This window comes from Cimex lectularius, unplaced genomic scaffold, assembly GCF_000648675.2.
Source record: "Cimex lectularius strain Harlan isolate CLEC.00 unplaced genomic scaffold, Clec_2.1 scaffold155, whole genome shotgun sequence".
In the NCBI taxonomy this organism is placed as follows: Eukaryota; Metazoa; Arthropoda; class Insecta; order Hemiptera; family Cimicidae; genus Cimex; species Cimex lectularius.
This window is the reverse complement of record NW_019392710.1, coordinates 1,147,852-1,167,102: the sequence shown is the minus strand read 5'-3', so window position 1 is coordinate 1,167,102 and position 19,251 is coordinate 1,147,852. Positions and strand designations below refer to the sequence as shown.

Below are 19,251 nucleotides of genomic sequence, written 5' to 3'. Positions count from 1 at the left end.
AATATAGCCAAATTTAGTTTCGACAAAGAATGCAAATAATTAGTGTATAGACGGAGCGGCAACGGATTATATTCTTCTTATAATTATATTATATTCTAAGAAGGGGGTATTGTCCCTGGCACGGGGAAGGTTGGATAGCACCTTTTTGTCCCCTTTAGAATTCAGTCAAATTTTTCCAATGTAGCGATTATGTTGCCGCCGCAGCTCCTAATGATTACAGGTACCTCCGCTGCAGAGATGCCCCCGAGGTCCATGCCAACTCCACACTAGACTGCTTGCAGGTGATAGTCGACCTGCCACTGGCCTCAATGGAACGAAGGCTCCGGCTGCTACGCGTGACAACTCTGCCTGTTTGGGACCTGCTACTGGAGTAATACTATCGCTCCAACCGCAGGCAGACAACCGTCTGACAGCAACAACCTATCGGTGGAACTGGAGAAAAGGGTAGTACAGTGGACACCTGTGCCACTGATGAGGTACGCTACCCCACCTGCGGAACAGCGACAAAGGATGGAAGGAGGCGGAGGCAACGCTCTTGCAGGACGGCGATGTATCAAAAGGACGACTCGGGGCTTGGGAAGCTGAGCTCGAAGCCCTATTACGAGCAAACAGTGCGTCGGACTAGGGGACGTACCCTGATTATGGGAATGGGTACAAGCTCCATCGGCGTACTGCTGCTATCGGTCGGACCGGCAGCCTGGTGGTGGAGACATCGCGGGAAGGCGATAAGAGTGCCGGCCAGAGAAAAGATTGGCCAACACCAACCTTGGAAGAGGTCATCAAGTGGAACAGTGGTGAGGTGGAGTAGTGTATAGTGTTAGACTTAATAGTTTAGGAGTGGTTGTTCCAAAGGGAAGCAACCACTTCAAACAGAGGGGAGTGAATTGTAACCGGTGATGGGAAGATTTATAAAATAAAATGTCAAATATTGTTTTAAGTAGATTTAATGTTTGTAAGTAGGATAATAAGAAACAGTGTCGGCAAAAGGGGGACCTAGGTGCTATGTCAGCAACCCGGCCTCGGGTGAACGGAAACAATAGGGGTCAGTAGACGTCGAGAAGTCAGAGGGAACAGTTCGAAATAAAATTTGTGTGATGTGGTGGACTCTCCTCGTGGCAGGAATAAGCGGTGAGTGCCTGTATTGATAAGAGTGGTGGCGCCAATCATTTCCTGTTAAGACCCTAGTAGTTCTATCCAGCTTCCCCCCTTTTGCCGAGTTTTAATTACCTATAAGTAGTTCATAAGAAGACGCTTGATTGTAAATTGCATAGTTCTGTTGAATAAAATAGCATTAGAAATTAGCGCGATTCATTTAGCCCATACCTCTTCTTCCCGGACCCCGGGGTTACAAATGATTACAAGTTTTCAGAAATAAATGATGAGTCTTTCATTTATAATGAAAATATCTTTTTAAAAATGTCAAAACCTACTAAGCACAACTCTGCTAAGTTTCATACTGTGATCACTTTCTCGGAAGACTTGAATAGTTCTAAAACATCTGCCAGAAATTATGCTTAGAAATATTATACGAGGGAAAAATTTTCTCATTCAAACCAAACATTTGAAAGGCCGGAGAGAATTTGAAAACTACATATCTAACATCTGGGAGTTTAAGGTCAATCTATTTGATGTATTAGGCATTTTATTATGATTTCATAACAATTTTCAATCCCCTTATAGCTTAGTTATCATTACAATGATCAGCTCAATTTTTAAAAAGTTACAAACACACACTAAAGTGGCTATATTATTGCGCAATATAGTTGATTGTGTGTAGTCGAAATTGAAAGGTTGTGCAATATATTGTGCTAAATTCAAATCCTTGAAAATATATTGTGCAAACGGGAAAAGGTTGTGCCGTCTGTAGGCAATATTGCGCAATATCCCATCAGTCAGTATCAACACATGGTAGAGTACGCGTCGTCATGGCTGCCAAGGAAGCTGATAGGCAATTCATTTTCGAATTGATTGACGTTTATCGTGGCCTTCCAGCTCTGTGGGATGTGAAGTGTAAAGATTATACTAATCGTGCGAAGAAGGGGGAGCAGTATGAAGTGTTGTTAGAAAAATACCGCGAAAAATATCCGGAGGCTGATAAACAAGAAGTAGTGAAAAAAATTAATTCTTTGAGAACAAACTTCCAAAAAGAACTAAAACGGATATCGTAGGGTTATGGATAACCGTTGACTTGCAGGAATAGCATCATGCATGATAGTGTCATTTTTCTCAATTTGAGGAGTAACCAAAGCGAGCAGTTCATCGAATATTTCGCCGTTCATCCGTAAAAAGTTGCGAAAGTCATCTGGTTCAGACACTCTCAGTTCATTAAGTAATTTTTCGTGGGTGTACTTTTCCCTATCAATTAGCCACTGTTTGGTCCATTTCCTGCCTTTTTGCAAGCTCTACTTCTTTTTCGCACTGGCACCCCCCACAGCAATAATCACACAACACAAATCAATATCACTCAACATGACTTCACTACATGAAATTCTGGTTGGAACTAATTGCACAATATATTGCCTTGAAGGTTGTACATCTGTGCTCGCAATTGTGCAATATATTGCACAACCATCAATATTGCCTGCATACGATACAATTTATTGCACAAATCAAAATATTGTACAGTGTAGGGCCTCCGTCAAAATATTGTGCAATAGTATTGAGCGTATATGGGCCGCTTAAGTCAGTGAATTCAATACAAAGATGCACAGAGAGAAGAGTTAGTTATATGTTATTAGTTATATTCATTCCACTATCACTTAATTGAATTACTGTTTAAAGAATTTATACTGTTATATTACTCACAAAGTTAAATTATTCTGTTTTTCCTTTTTCTCCTTGAAATATACATGGTTGCATTAAACTGTGTAACTTTATATTTTGATAAATATTGATATATAGTGACTAATTTTCTTGTAAATGATCTAACATAGCAAACACCTTTTTACTGAGCCCTGGTAATTGCACTAACTGTAATCGGACAGTTGCATAAGGGATGAATATAACTTTTCCATTTTCATTAGTAATGACCTCGAGAAAATGACCTTAGCCAACAAGGCAAAAATTAGTGAATAGAAATCTAAGTTTCTTCTAAGTTGCTTTTAAAATAAACCTTTTACTCATTGTTACAACAACTCTACGCTGAATTTAATGGACGCTGATCCATTGATAACATCATTTTGTCAATTCAAAAATTTAATATTAATACATGTTACCTCGATTGTAGCCATTGTTTGAAATGTCTCACTGTAATCTAACACTTGGACCATTAATGCCTGGAATTATCCGGATGTCAGACAACATAAGGTAGTTTACAAGTACTGATGGAAGTCCTAACGAAGAAACAAATTTTGGCATGAGCATCTCTTGCGGTTTCAGCAAACGGACTGCTATCCTTGATATTTCGGTGAGTCTCAATGGATTAAATTTGAGATAAAGCAGCCATTCGTGCACACCGGCAGAGCAAGACAATATCGAGTTTGCTGCATGTTGCAAGGCATCATAATTGAAGATAATGTCATCACATTTGCGTAGGTCATACCTGTTAATACTGTTATATTAGATAAAAAAATGCCATTGTTCATAAAGATTTAAACTTACCCGACATATGTCATTGCACGAACAGAATGTACACTGTTAATGGATCGAGCAAAGTTCATTGGATCTGAGCTACCATCTTCAACTATGTCTAAGGATGCACCATAAGCTAAAAGCATTACAGTCACATCTATCTGAAATTTTAGAAATCTATTCTGAAAACCAGCATCTATTAAAATACAGTGTGCTACAAACTATAAAAAGTTTAATTCTGATATTTTCTCTTGAGGTCTCCCCCTTTCTACTACTAGAACACTGTGGGAAAAAGGGCGATTTTTATGCATGTTCCCAAAAAACTACTACATGATGTAATGAGTTTTATTATCAATTACACTAGTAATTCTCAATTGTTTTCTATAAAGCATTGGAGTAGTGTACAAATTATATTTTCTAGCGAGCCCGCCAAAAATTGAGAGAAGTGAAGTTTTTTAGCTTATTTATTTGGAGCTGATGTTTTTTATTTATTTTAAAATACTTCTCTCAATTTTTGGCGGGCTCGCTAGAAAATATAATTTGTATACTACTCCAACGCTTTATAGAAAACAATATGATAATATAATACTAGCAAGGGCTCCGCTCACCAACCCCGGGCTGCCCCATGGCAGCTAGTGAAAGTGTATAAGTGGGCAATGGAAAAAAGAAAAAAGAGGAAAGAAAAAAGTTTAAGAGTTCTTAGTTAATTTATACTATCACTAAAGAATTTTCCAGTGTTTTGGTTTTCTTTCAACCCAACATAATTAAATAGTTTTTATTAAAACTCATTTCATTTCATTTATGTTAAAATTAGAAAATTGTAATTAATATAACAATTAAAAATCCTAATTTTCAATATACAACAAAATATAATTTTTTTTGTCTTTAAGTGTATGTGAATATTTATAAGCAAATCAAAATGAAACATACCTTCTCCAATAAAAGTGCTGTTGCCACAGGGGTCAGAGACCAGCACGATTTATCAATATTAGCACCCCCTTCTATTAGCTCTGGAATTACTCTTAAGTCAGGATTTTCTTTATTTTCAATGGCTGTTATTAATGGTGTTTTCCAAGAAAGCCCACCACAAAAATCCACATATGCACCTACAAGTATGGTATTGCAAGAATTGTAATTCACCAGTTGTAAAAAATAAATAAAATAAAATAAAGCTTACCATAGTTTAATAAAAGTTTTATAATTTCAGGTTGAGCTGTTTTAACAGCTACAATAAGAGGAGTCGAACCTCTGTCATCTCTTATATTTACAATCGCACCAGCATTTAAGAGAACCTTAACCATTTCCAAGTGCCTATGAAGAATTGCATAGTGCAGGAGGTACGGAGTCGGGGTAAGTTTTGCTCCATAGTCAAGCAATAGTTGTGTCATTGGGACATTCTTGTGCCAAACAGCTTCACACAGTGATGTATACCCTACAATGCATATACATAAAATATATTCAATTGATAATAGACAACTTAATTTTAAATTCAAACCTTTTACATCTTCTATATTGACTTTAGCACCTGATTCCACTAACACTTTAACAACATGGTATAGATCTCTCGATGCAGCTAAGGCTAAAGGCGTCCGGTCACCGCTGTCGAGTGAATCCAAACTGGCCCGGAATTTAATAAGAGTCATTACAACATCCGTATGACCCCGGGAAGATGCATAATGAAGAGGGGTTAATTTATCTGTGGACCGTTTATCAACTAGAGCGCCATGCTCAAGAAGAGCTTGAACCACTGGTAATGCACCACGATTTGCTGCCAAATGTAGTGGGGTTAAGTTGTCAAGATCACTGACATCCACCTTTGAACCTAAAAAAAAAAAATAATAATAATAATAATAATAATCACATTTTTAAAAAACTATTTAACAAGAGAACTTTTGGTGTCCATGCCAAATGGTATATTAATTGGGGCAATGCACTGGTTTGGCATGCATTATAAAGTAGTTGACTCAATAGGATGTTTGGCAAACACATATTAACATCATAGCAATTCACCAATAAAAAGCGATCTAAAAGTCATCAAATGATACTTTCTGCTTCAGATTTTTAAATTTATCACTAATTTTTAATAATGCTTTCCACCAGCCTCAAAGCAAGCCATGTATAGTAAACCTTACATGCATAAATATAATATCCTGCAATGGCGATTTCATTAAAATCTCAGGTAAGTTTTCATTAAATTCAGTCCTCTTGCAATACCACAATACATTATAATATAATCAACCTTAAGTCAAATGTTATTAATAGACTTTTAAACATAATGGAACAAGGAAATAAGAGAACACCTATTTCTTAACTAATACTAAAAGATAATGTCCAAGGACTTGCCTGATTTCAGTAGGAGTTTAACTGCCGCTAGATGACCAGCATCTGCTGCATAATGAATAGCACACCGACCCATCTGATCTTGGAAATTGACGTCATTCACATTGGAACATTTTGTTGAATTTGAAGGAGTGTACTCAACATTCTGAGTAATTCTGGCGAGTATTTTTGCATACCATCGATACTGACTAGACCATACATCATCTTGATCCTAAATAAAAAATAAATAATGGATTAATTGAATGAATAGAATAATTTTTTTAAATTTAGAGAAAATTTAATTTACACTCAATTATAAAACTTAATCCTTCAATGAATTCAAACGTACCCACAAAATATCATTATACATATATATAATTTAAAGTAACTGATTGTAATCGTTAAGAATTATTAAATCAATAACCAAATAGATTTCAATTTAGTTAATAAATAAAACAAAAAAATATTAAAAAATGCATAAAATTACTTGTTCAACTGGGTTTTCAACTGACTGCTCCAGTTCCATATCCCACTCGAGCTTGTCCATTCCCTCGGGTGTAGTCGTCTCTTCAGAGCCGTGCCTTTTCAAGCAGGATAGTTCCTGGTTTTGATTTTTATCCTGAAAGGACTTGTCGGAGGTAGTAGAAGTGTCACTGTCATGGACAACAACGAAGTAACCGTGGTTCGCAGTGGACATCTCTTTTCTCCATTTAATTTTGCTCCCAAACTTATTTTTGTTGTTCTTTGGCACTTCTTCATGACTCTCAGCGGAGTTCAGCAGGCGCTTCATCAATTCGATATCACCATTGGAGGCGGCTGTCGACAACTCTGATTTCCCTGAGTGAATTATGCTTTCACCTGATAAAAATGCAAGTTAGTTATGTTGAGATCAGCCTACAATTAATAATTGAGTTTATGAGTATGAGACCTTCCTATCTTCTTAAACTCAAACATTCAAGAAAGAGACCTAGAAATTTTCATTATATAAAATGTTTTGGGGTCTGCGGATGATGAATCTGTCTGATCATTTTCATCTGCCTACCCTTGTTGTTTTCATCTGTCAAAAACATTTCAACTTTTGACTTTATTTGTTAGAAGATATCTTTTTTTCCTATTAATATGTAGTAAGTAATGTTTATTATTCTTTTAATAATTTTTCCCAGACCAGTTTTTCCTCAAGTCTGTTAACTGAACACAATGCACAAGAAAATGGAACCAATCTGTATATACAAAACAGTTCCATGACTGACTGACTAACAGATACTATCCTATGTAAGAAATCGCTGGATCTAAAGGGCAGAAAGTTCAACAGTTCATTCCTATAATGACACGGATAGCCGCAAAGAAAGAAATTTATGAAATTCGATCCCTAAGGGGATCATATGGACAATTTTTTTATAATGTATAGACCGAAGTGAGCTGAATAGGAGAAGAATTTGAGAAACAGGACGTTGTATTAGAAAGCCGTACTAGCTTCTGCATCGCATTAAAATCATACATTAAAATAGAGTCCTGCGTGAACAAAATCGCTGGTAAAAGCTAGTTTTCTTATATATCCAAACACAGAACGGGAACATAAATAACATATTTTATTAATAATAGGGCATGGAACCATAGAAGAGACACATTACCGCTTCCTTTCTTTAAAAAATAATTTTTTAAAAAATCTTTATGAGATCTGGGGATGTCAACCTGTCACTTGATCATTTCCAACCATTTAACACCCAACTAATCCTATACATCAACAAAGACAGCAAATGACGCACTCCTTTCATCGTACACAACCAACATACAAAAAGGACTTGACAAAACAAAATATCACATAAATCCAAACGGGACATGGTAAAAAGTTGAAATGCATTAGACAAAACAAACCTGTTTTAAATGATCAAGCTAAACATAGGTTCTGCAAACTAGGGAGTGTAAAAATTCATATGGGACACAAGTACCTTGAATTGGTTAAAAAAAAAAAAAAAAAAAATCTACATTCACCACAATCTAATTTCGTGTACTACTTACAGTTTTTATTTTTGTTATATATAGGAAGCAATCATATTTAAAATACAATTTCAGAATTGAAGAGGAGCACAATGTTATACAATATAATAATAATAAATAATGTCTACATCTTCATTGCAGCTATTAAGTGTTGAACGAAATTAAACAAAACCTTATTTACTGTTCATTTTGGCTATGATAGCTCTTAATTGCCAGTAACTAATGAAAGATAATGGATTTAATTGTAAATTCAATAAATTGAGTGGTGCGTTAAATTGGTCCATAAGTGTATTTAAGTGGTTTGACAAACTTCAAAACACATCAAATTAAATAAAAGGCCTATATTAAATTTAAAAAATCAATTGTTTCAAAATGTAATATTTCCATTTGTTTTTAAACCCCTTTTATGACATTAATACTGAGAGTGTGCAGACTTTTTTTTTGTAACTGCATGCCACTCTGTACCGTTTGATATGACTTATACGTAAAAAGTGTATTTCATTATTATAATTTTTGTGAATAGTGAGTTACTTCTTGCTGTAAAGTACAAAGTACTTCCACTCAATCAAAGTGTTTGTTTTCTGCGTAATTGATTGAATATAAAAAATAATTTTCTTGCGTTGTATAAATTCACTTAATCCTACATGTATTTGTTAAATTTAAACAATGTTTGTAAATCCCAGGCCCTGAAGATGATCTCAATAAAGATCGAAACGTTGGCACGATAAAGAAAATGTTTTTCTGAAACCTACATCAAACCAGACCGCAACTCACGATTTCTGAATAATCATCGACAAACGTCACTAATCATCACACATTTTAGATTATCTCTGTATTTTTATTTTAAAAAATAATAATAAAAAGGAGAATAACAATCTTTGCGATAGGTTTTGCAAATCCTAAGAAGAAAATTTACATAATGCATAAATCCATATATGTATTTAGTAGTCATAGTTGACTGTATTAATTATTTTAGTTAATTATACTTTTTATATAAGGTCTTGGTGGGATGAAAAAGTCACGAATTCGTGAATTCGAACCCACGACTTGAGGTATTGTGCTACATAGAGAAGCAGCGTATTGAACCAAAAGTTGTAGGTTCGAATCCAGTTTGTGACTTCTCCAACTAAACCAAGACCTTAGATTAGCCCTCCTTTACTACGGTGGGTCGGATCCGACCCAGGTGAAATTTTTATGACTCGCCACGGCCAACATATAGTGCGCTTCAATCTGTCATCCATGGGCACCTCGTCCTCAGTCGTGCGGAAGCTGTTGGCTTGAACACATCGATAAAGTACATACTGTTCTTCACTTATCCCCCCTTTGGTTGGATCAGACCCAACTGTAATAGAAATGTGTAGGTCAGATTCAACCCCACCGTAGTATAACTTATGCTCTAATAATTTTTATTATTTAACCCTTTTTGCATTTTAGCCATACCCTAACACGATACGGTTGACGATTCTCAAAAATTTACCCATTGCGTTGGCTAAGCCATGGATGGAGAAAAGATTCACTAACGAACGTCTTCCGAGGAATTTAAGAGCGATGATAGGTGAACAGCTAGACAAGAGGCTAAAAAGACAGGCAGCATCTTCTGATAATAGTATGACCAAAAAAAGGAGACGGTACGACTTCTGCGTCATCAACAAGAAAGGAAACTCATATTGTGCATACTGTGAAAAATCGATGTGTGGGGAACATAAAGTTTTGATTTGCCCCGACTGTTCCTCGACCTACGATGAAGAAAGTTTGTGATTACGATTTTGAAATTTTGTGATGATTGTGATTATTTTCTTGTCATTTCATGTAAATTTTTTATATGTCGTTCAACTTATGTATTTTCTAACAGAATAACAGAATTGTAATATTTTTTGAGTCTGAAACTCTAAGACTGACTTACCAGAACTGAGAACCGATTTTAATCTGTAAATAAAAATTATATTTGGTTGAAATGCTGTTAATTTTGTGATCTTCTTCCTTTACAGAAACATTAGTATCCATTTTCTACGTGTTCAAAGCGTTTTTTGGGAAAAAATGGTTCAAAAATATGGAGGATCAGATCCGACCCAACAGTATTATATGAGTGATCTAATACCACCGTAGTAGAGAAGGGTTAAAAGTATAATTAATTAAAATAATGTACTCTGTTTTTTAAAAAGAAAATCTAAGTTATGTTGCTGCTAAAAGTGTAAGTTCATTCAAGAAAGGGTTAGTATGTTGGCCCTTAGAAAAGTAAGGCTCGGTTAAAAGATAATCATAAAACAACTTAAATACGTTAAAATAATTAAAAGTACCCAATTTGACAACCCTTCGTATAGATTTATCTCCTTCGGGCTGCGACTGAAACCCGTCGAACCTGAAAAAAACAAAACAAACGATCCGGATTATGGATTAAATAGCGTTTTTTGAATTGTCAGAAGTGAAGACAGTGGTAATATTACATGTTAATTTCACAGATAATGTATCCAGTTAAAATATTCGGCCGGCGAACTGATTCATGTTTGTTTTATTTTAGTTTCAAAGAATTTTTAAAAATTATGCCGCGGATTGCGTTGAAAATGGAAAATAATCCATGCCTGGGGTAGGAGGAAGTAGAGTTAACCATCGGAGAATCTGTTATCACAGACGAAAAAACGTTGGACGATCCCTTTCCCGGCCAAGGCGATTGCAGCGCCTTTCAACCTTGGAACAACGGTTTTTTTATATTTTCTCATTTTTATCAATTCATTTTTATTGTTTCGTTCAATTGGCATTTATTTTATTTTGTTTTATTACATCGCTATTTATAAAACGGCTCAATTTACTCCATAAACGGAGAAGCAATCATCAAATCGAGTCGAGTAATCGAATGTACAATGGAAGTGCCTTCATTCGGCAGATAAGCTACAATAGTAATTCTGTCGTGTCATTTGTCACGTTGGATAGCTTTGTAAAAAATATTTTATTTTATAAACTATAATTTGCGCTACAGTCCATTATATAATTAATAATAAAACCAATAATGGTGTTGAGTTATATAGGTTTCCATTCCATTTAATTATCTATTGAACGGGCACTCTCGACACGACACGCAAGAATGACACAATTACACAGAAGACAAACACTTTGAGCCCTGAAGATGATCTCAATAAAGATCGAAACGTTGGCACGACAAAGAAAATGTTTTTCTGAACCTACATCACACCAGACCGCATCTCACGATTTCTAAATAACAAATTGAACATCAATACATTAATAGATTTGGATTTCAGATAACCCCAATGGACAAATTTAATGCACCACTCAATTTATTGAGTATAAAATTAAATTATTGTCTTTCTGCGTTAGTTAAATGTAATCGGGAGGTACTGTAGTGAGAATAAGCAGTAAATAATGCTTTGTTTACTTCTTTTACTTTTGTACTGAATAATCCCATTTGCACGAAAAGTAGCATTATGCCATTCCATTCTGATACGTCTAAAGATCTATTTCAGTCAATTTTCTTCCTTCGTTCATATCATTTGATTCTTATTATTACAATTAATTATTCTTTTTATCTAAGGTTTTGGTTGAGATGAAAAAATAATTAATATGGTCAATTATGACTACTAAATATGGATTATTGTCACTGGCACTCTCAACACGACACGCAAGAATGGTACAATTACAACAGAAAACAAACACTTCGAGTGAGTAGAAATACTTTGAATGAATATAAAAAAAATATTTTGCATTGTATAAATCCATTTTTTTTTCACATCCTACCAAACACATGTAGGATGTGGAAAAAAGTGAATTTATACAATGCAAAAAAATATTGTTTATATTCAATCAATGTATAAAGATCGAAACGTTGGCAGGATAAAGAAAATGTTTTTCTGAAACCTACATCACACCAGACCGCATCTCACGATTTCTGAATAATCTCGACTAACGGTCACTAATCACTACACACTTATTCTTAAACCTTTTTTTCAATGGCCCAGCATTTGAGTGAATATAAGTGTCAGGGTCATAACATTCTTAGAGGAAGGAGATTCCCAGCATGAAGTCGCCAGGAGACTGAACGTAAATCGCTCTATGATAGGTTGGGTTCTTCGGGGCTAGAGAGAAATAATGCAGGATAAATGCCATGCCCCATAGAGCTCGAATTGTGGATGACTACCTGAATGAAGTTGGAATTGGATGTTTGGTGTGGCCAGCTCGAAGTCCAGATTTGAACCCTATCGAACACATTTGGGACCAACTTAAGCGAACTGTACGGCGGTGAAACCCAGGTCCTACCCATCTAGAAGAGCTGGCAACGGCTGTTCTTGATGAATGGGAAATAATTCTTCTTTCTTTTTGGACGTTTCAGGGTCAATATATACCGTGTAAAATGTCCTGTTAGGTAAAACCTCTTTGTACCTGTTAGGCATACTAACAGGTAAATAAAGTAGTCATTAATTTCATAAGGAATTTCACTCCATAGATGTTGCGCTTCCTACAGGCACTTTCAGCTTCTCCGAATCGGGCTAAAGCCCGGGAGGCCAAGCTCTTTGAAACCCAACTGCCTCTGCGATATCCACTTGCCGGTGACCTCGATGACTCATTCTCACAATAATATTGCTAACGTCGGGTGCAAGATGATGTCTTTCCATGGTTAAAAAGAATACAACTGGATTAAAATGGAGAAAAGGTGTTTGTCTACAAAATTAGTAGTTTACTATTCTTAAGTACATCCGTTATTAAAAATGAGGATTAACGTTAGTTGGTTTTCGGTTTGTATAAAAAATAGAATAAGAATAAATTACAAATATCCTTATTCATTTTTGAGCAGTTTAGTAGTTACTTTCTAACAGAGACAAATGACGAACAAAGCTGTGAATGCGATGAACCCTTTTTCGCATCCCAGCGGCCCTAAATTCCAACCCAAAATACCCCGGGGATTGATACGAGCACTCCTGTCGCAAACCACCTTTAAAAACATCACTTTTTATAGAATGTCATTTGTTTTGCTAATGTATCGACAGTTCTTTTCTGTTACACTCTTCCTCCGAAGTGAGGTCGTCGTTCCATGAGATTGCAGAATTCGACCATAATAGAGGTAGAGGAAGCGTGGAGACTTGTTGATGATAGCTTTATCATTTCGGGGAATGTCAAGGACTTTAAATTGCCGAGTTTCAACATGCCAAGGAGCTGTAGATACGAGGCATAATAACAACTCGGTTATAGTGCATATGTTTCGGTTTATATGGGACGAATCAATACTAGGTACAAAAGTATTTTTATTCCCAGATTGTGGGGAGAGGGATGCAATTTTTAAACGTGACTCCAATAAATATGTTTGAGATGAATTCTCGCTACAAGTTTGCCGATGTGTTCATTGAATGTCGAATTTTTTTTAGTATTGTAGCATCATTTTCAATCTGGTGATGTCATCTGGTGGATCAGCTCATCGTTTATTTATCTATTTATATACAGTAAAACTTTTTCCTTTTTATGGAGTATTTGCCAAGTGGATTTGATTGAGTTTTGGGGGTTCACATTCATTCTCCTTTTATTTTTCCACATCTCGATGTCTCTACACGTGCTTGAAGAATTGTGACACCTGGCTTTGTGTTGGCAAATATAGAATGCTCGCCTGCGAACGTGGTCATATTGGAAGATGCTGGAACGTCTGGCATGTAAATCAAGTAAGGTCCCCAGACGTTACCTTGAGGTACCGACGATATTGCTATTCTTTGGTAGGGGGCTTCGCATGTTCACTCTTTATATGTAATGTCTACCGGTGAGAAAAGACTGAATTCTTTTGTAGTACATGTTTACTAGTAGTTTAATTTATTAGAGTAGACCTGTCTGTCTCCGGGAGAATAATGCCGGGTTATGTCATCTTTTATTCACCTTCAGTCTTAACTCACTAAACAACTCTTTTGTTTTTTCTCAAAAGTTCTGCCTTAACTTCTCAAGAGCAAATTTCTACTACATGAGGTTGAGTTCGCTGCCTCCGGGTTGCCGTCTTCTCCTACAGGCAACGATTTTCTCGATGTCCGTTGCAAGCAGCGTTATTTTCTCAGTCCATTGTCCCAGTCCTCTCCCTTCGAGGACCTCTCCTCGTTGGTATGCAACGGTGCAATGTCTCCTGACTGTCATGCGATAGCAAAGGTTGTAATGCTAAACCCCGTCGTCAGTAGTTGGTGTGGTCAGAGTGAAACCTTTTCCCTGCACATATTAGTCAACGGCTGACCGAAGAAAATTGAACTGATACATGACGCTGAACTTCGTGATTTATATACAATAGTACCAAACCGATAAAACAAGCCAAAAATGTTTAACAAAATATCTATTCAAATATGGAAAATAAAAAATGAATAAGTAAATGGTGCAATGCCTCCTGACTGTCGTGCGATAGCAAAGGTTGTAATGCTAAACCCCGTCGTCAGTAGTTAGTGTGGTCAGGGTGAAACCTTTTCCCTGCACATATTAGTCAATGGCTGACCTAAGAAAATGGAACTGACACATGACACGGAACTTCGTGATTTATATACAATAATACCAAACCGATAAAACAAGCCAAAAATGTTTAACAAAATATCTATTCAAATATGGAAAACAAAAAATGACTAAGTAAATGGTACAAGCCTCCTGACTGTCATGTGATAGCAAAGGTAGTAATGCTAAACCCCGTCGTCAGTAGTTAGTGTGGTCAGAGTGAAACCTTTTCCCTGCACATATTAGTCAATGGCTGACCTAAGAAAATTGAGCTGATACATGACGCTGAACTTCGTGATTTATATACAATAGTACCAAACCGATAAAACAAGCCAAAAATGTTTAACAAAATATCTATTCAAATATGGAAAATAAAAAATGAATAAGTAAATGGTGCAATGCCTCCTGACTGTCATGCGATAGCAAAGGTTGTAATGCTAAACCCCGTCGTCAGTAGTTGGTGTGGTCAGAGTGAACCCTTTTCCCTGCACTATTAGTCAATGGCTGACCTAAGAAATACTGATACATGACACAGAACTTCGTGATTTATATACAATAGTACCAAACCGATAAAACAAGCCAAAAATGTTTACATATCTATTCAAATATGGAAAATAAAAAATGAATAAGTAAATTTAAAGAAGAAAGGGTATTCTTTCTGTTGTATAAACAAGCAAATCAGTTTCGTAATTTAGCACGAGATTTTTTACTGGCTGACATTCGAAAAATTAGTCTGGTAAATATTTATTAAAAGACTTACTATTAATGGAATTGTTCACCAACGCCTAAAAAATGGAGCGCGAACGTCGCCTGGGATAGGAGATTGAATTAATAAAGAAATTTACGTTTCGGCACCAACGGGTATTCCCGATTGATTAGGAGATAGAATAATGGAAAGTGCAACTTAGGAATAATTTAAATAAAGGAATAAGTGAAGACTCACTGTTTTTGTGGGATGTCCTGTAGTCTTGAAGATGAACGGTGATTTAATATGAAGTTCTCAAGGCGAAAGATATTTTCTTCTCGGTGGTAAATAGGACAGTGTACCGGTCTAAAGTCAGCAGCAGAAATGACATTGCGTGGCTGTCTCAGGGGATGAATAGATTTTCAGGAATGGAAGGATAATTTAAAAAAGAGAAAAAGGTTATACTGGAAATAACATAGAACTATAGGGGAGTACGCAGGGGATGATACTAGGAGAAGGAAAGACGATGAACGATCCGGGGCCATGCGGTCGGGAGTAAAATGTTCGAAAGGACATTAAACGATGCAAGTGACAACCCGTCGTGTAAAAATGAGGCGAGTGAAGATGATGTTCACGAACCACGACTCCACAAGTAGAAGAGTACATTGCACAATACTTCGGGAGAGTTGACAAAGAAATCCGAGATGTGGACCCTCCGACAGCAGGCGATGGATTGAAGGCATAAGCGCGGGAAGAGGAGTTTTCCTGTAAATCGGGAGGGAAACTGTTGGTGTTGAGGTAATGGATACGTCACGGTTCGGGAGTTTTGCTAAGGGTGACACACCCGAACAGGAATGTTTTATTGAACGTCGCGAAAAGTTGAAACGCATATGACAGGCCAAATCAGCGAGTCCAGTATAATTAACCAGTTATCACAGATATATGTATACAATTTGTTTGTTAGAAACTATTTTTTATATATTAGTTTTTTAAGATGTTGAGTGTGGCACCGTTCTTGCTGTGGAACTCCATAATGGTGTTTTTTATAAATAAATATAAGCCTTTAGTTCCAGCAGGTTTATTTTAATGGGAAGCTTTTCAATTATTTTATAATCATCTTCAGCCTGTAGCATCATAAAACAATGTCATTTTCTTTCCCCTTCTTAATTCAGATTTATGTACAACTCACCCCTTAACTCACAGCCTTGTTATTTATATTTTGTTCAAATAACACTACTTATCAATTAATAATATGTTAACATTGACGTCTCTTCCTCTATACGAGCTCGTCGTTCCCATTATGCCTCACTCCTGACGTCACGTTAGTGTCCTCCAGCGAGTAAACAATGGTGAATCCACTAAATCCAACTGGTCGTTCAATGTTTCCACTTCTTCGTTGTAATTTGATAAGTTTATTTCTAGGGCTTCCAATGTGTTAAATTTTCTACCAAACTTTTCTTTATGGAGGACTTTAACGTTTTCTTTGAAGGTGTGGCCCGTTTGTAAGGTGTGCCTCGCTATCCTGCCTTCTTCTTTGTATTTTTCCACCTTTCTTTGTAGTCCTTGCAATTCTTTTGTTCTAGGCTGTCTTCGAAGTTTCTTAGTTTTGTTTTCCTTTCCTTTCTTTCCGTTGCTTCTCGTATTTTCTTGGTGAGTGTATTTATTTCTTCCTTCACATTCTCAATTTTCTTTTTGTGGTTTTCTATCCTTGTTAGCACCCCAAAATATTCATCTATTCTGACTTCAATCTTTCTTCCACTTCTCCCAATATACCCAGCCTCTCCCTCTTCACACGTTATTTTGTACACTCCACTGGATTCTAATCTGTTTTTTTTTTTAAATTGTCATTTGTAACTTTCTTTCCAATATTTGGATATATATTCCTGGTGTACCAAGCTGCTTCCACTCATATGTCCTTCAGCGCTTTTTTTACAGGAAGGAATTGTTTATTTAGATAAAGCAGTTTATGTACGTTTTAATTTCTGGTTCCTCACACTTTAGGCCTTCTTGAAATACCCGTTACATTAATGCCTTTTTTATTTTCCCTACAATGTTGCCTATAATACGGTCCTCATAGCCGTTGCCTCTTGCAATTTGTTTAATAACGTTCACCTCCTTAATGAAATCTTCTTCTTCCATAGGAACCGTCAAGGCCCTGTGCACCATGCTTCTTGTGTTGCCACGGGTGGTTGGATGTCCGATTATTAAATTAATTTTTTAAATCAAGATCTTCTATTCGGTTTATGGTTCGATACATACTTCGGAATTATATGTCTTGGTTTGTAATTATAATTTTATTATAAAACAGTTAAAGACAGTAACAACATGTCATATCTTGAAAATAAGTTTTTAGATAACTGAATTTTTGAGATTCCAATGAATTTTAAACGTTCAATGCCATATCAGCAAAATAATGAAACCAAGTTTAGTTATTTTCGTTCTTTCTGTTTTCTTTTTTTTCGCTATGGTAAATAGACAATTTTTCTATGTTCGTATGGGGGAAGCTTTTTTGCTAACATGGGTTACTGACAAGGGTAGTTCCAATTGTTATGTGAAATAGGATTTTCTCCTACACTCTCTTTCATTATCCTTATTCGAGGCGCTCTTCTTGAAGATATAATCCGCTAAAGCCACGAAACAATGAGGCTGGCACCGACAAAGCTCAGTCCATTTCCCTGATTAATATGTCAAAAGACAATGGATTTGGCCTGCCTCGCTTCTCGATACTGCACCAACTGACTACTTCCACAATTTGCTTACCTTTCAAATCGGCAGATCTTGTATAAAAAAAATATCATTTATAAGTGGATTGAGACTATTCTTCCTCATTCAATTGTTTTGTAGTTAAAATGGGTTACATTTTGACAAACATCACACTGGTCAACGATATTTGTGCAAAAACGCGTTTGTAAATTTAAAAATACCTAACATTTATAGTTTGAGAACATATCTTGAAAACGAAGTCACATTATCATAATTTCAAATTGTAAGTATGTAATGTATTTGTTTTAATATAACATTAATTAATATTAAATACCAGTAAAGGGTGTTAACAATCATACGAGAAATGTATCCGTTTTAGGCCATGAAGAAAGTAAATAATATATTTTATTTGATTATACTTTTTCTCTAAGGTTTTGGTTGAAATGAAAAAGTTAGTGTCACAAGCGGGATTCGAACCCATGACCTTCGGCTCAATACGCCGCTCCTCTAACCACTTGAGCTATCGCAACTTCGATCCACTCGGACACCAACTCCCCATCTGAACCTATTATTTTTCGAATTTTCCTTCCTTTTTGCCATTTTTCAAATGTTGTGTAATCAGGATTCGATTCTCGGCAACATATGAAGTGGCAACGGGGAGCTGTTGGTGAAGTAATTCTTCGTTTTACTTATTAAATCCATTATATTTAGTGGTCTATTGACCAAATTACTTCTTTCGATTAATTAATCCTTTTATGTAAGGTTTTACATGAGGCAGTTGACGACTCATGATAAAACTTTTCTTATATATGAATCTTTTGTTATGGAATGGAGAATCAGGTCGCCACAACAAACTGATTGAAACAGCCCCCCATCTCATCTTCCTAACAATTTACGCACATGTTAGTCTGTCAGTTCTCGCAGTCCGTCGGCAATCCCAGCTTTGTGTTTGCAATAAATTGCTGGCAGGCCGTGAGATTCACTCACGCCAGGTTTGGGCAGTCTAGAGTCAGTCCTCCGTCTTGACCGCCCAGGGTATATCAACAGCTAGGTCATTTCAGCACCCGACGCAACTAGTTTTTAGATCCAAACCATTCTTTCCTATATACTTGCCTTTCACCCAGGGTGAGGGGTGCACTCGATATTCATCATCACTCTCCACACATATTATATAACTAATCTATTGATAGTCTATTGGAGCTCAATATTTCTCTCCCACTACACATTCACGCCAATAAATACATTCACTATCGACATACACTAGGGGGAAAAAACAATACAGCTCTCATATATCACTGTATTAATACTAAAACAACCCTGTTTCTAACTAAAATCGAAACAAGGGATCCATACACTAGCTGCAGTGTTCGAGCACAATTGTCATATCGGACAGCTCTCAATATGGAGCCAAGGCATTAAGTAGGACACATCGACTAACTTTCTCTACATGCCGGGCGTATACGCAGACTTTGATTCAAAAGTAAGTGTCCACGTGTCAACCTTACATGGAAGAATATTTAACG

The 19,251-nt window shown here is 36.2% G+C and overlaps 1 protein-coding gene across 4 annotated transcripts; it reads right to left on the bottom strand.

The window, feature by feature from the left end:
- Positions 1–968: 968 nt before the first annotated feature.
- LOC106668793 (serine/threonine-protein phosphatase 6 regulatory ankyrin repeat subunit B-like) lies at positions 969–15,767 on the bottom strand. 4 transcript variants are annotated; one of them, XM_014397891.2, is made up of 9 exons: positions 15,284–15,767; positions 10,185–10,246; positions 6,377–6,747; positions 5,914–6,121; positions 5,066–5,392; positions 4,748–5,002; positions 4,501–4,676; positions 3,601–3,731; positions 969–3,550 (listed from the first exon to the last, which is right to left on the bottom strand). In XM_014397891.2, exons 3-9 carry the CDS (start codon positions 6,677–6,679, stop codon positions 3,244–3,246), a joined length of 1,707 nt encoding a protein of 568 aa, XP_014253377.1. In that variant the 5' UTR covers positions 6,680–6,747; positions 10,185–10,246; positions 15,284–15,767; the 3' UTR covers positions 969–3,243. The 4 variants fall into 4 exon arrangements, with proteins under 4 accessions (XP_014253377.1, XP_014253375.1, XP_014253378.1 ...); XM_014397889.2 differs by lacking the exon at positions 15,284–15,767 and adding an exon at positions 10,332–10,522; XM_014397890.2 differs by lacking the exon at positions 15,284–15,767 and adding an exon at positions 10,332–10,521 and having other exon boundaries at positions 3,214–3,541.
- Positions 15,768–19,251: the final 3,484 nt, after the last annotated feature.

What these genes read in the sequence shown, in the direction of transcription:
- LOC106668793 (XM_014397889.2), bottom strand. An exon ending in CAATATAGAAGATGTAAAAG is followed by an intron (nt 5,003 to 5,065) that starts GTTTGAATTTAA and finishes TATGCATTGTAG; the next exon opens with GGTATACATCACTGTGTGAA. An exon ending in CAGCACTTTTATTGGAGAAG is followed by an intron (nt 3,732 to 4,500) that starts GTATGTTTCATT and finishes CTAAAATTTCAG; the next exon opens with ATAGATGTGACTGTAATGCT.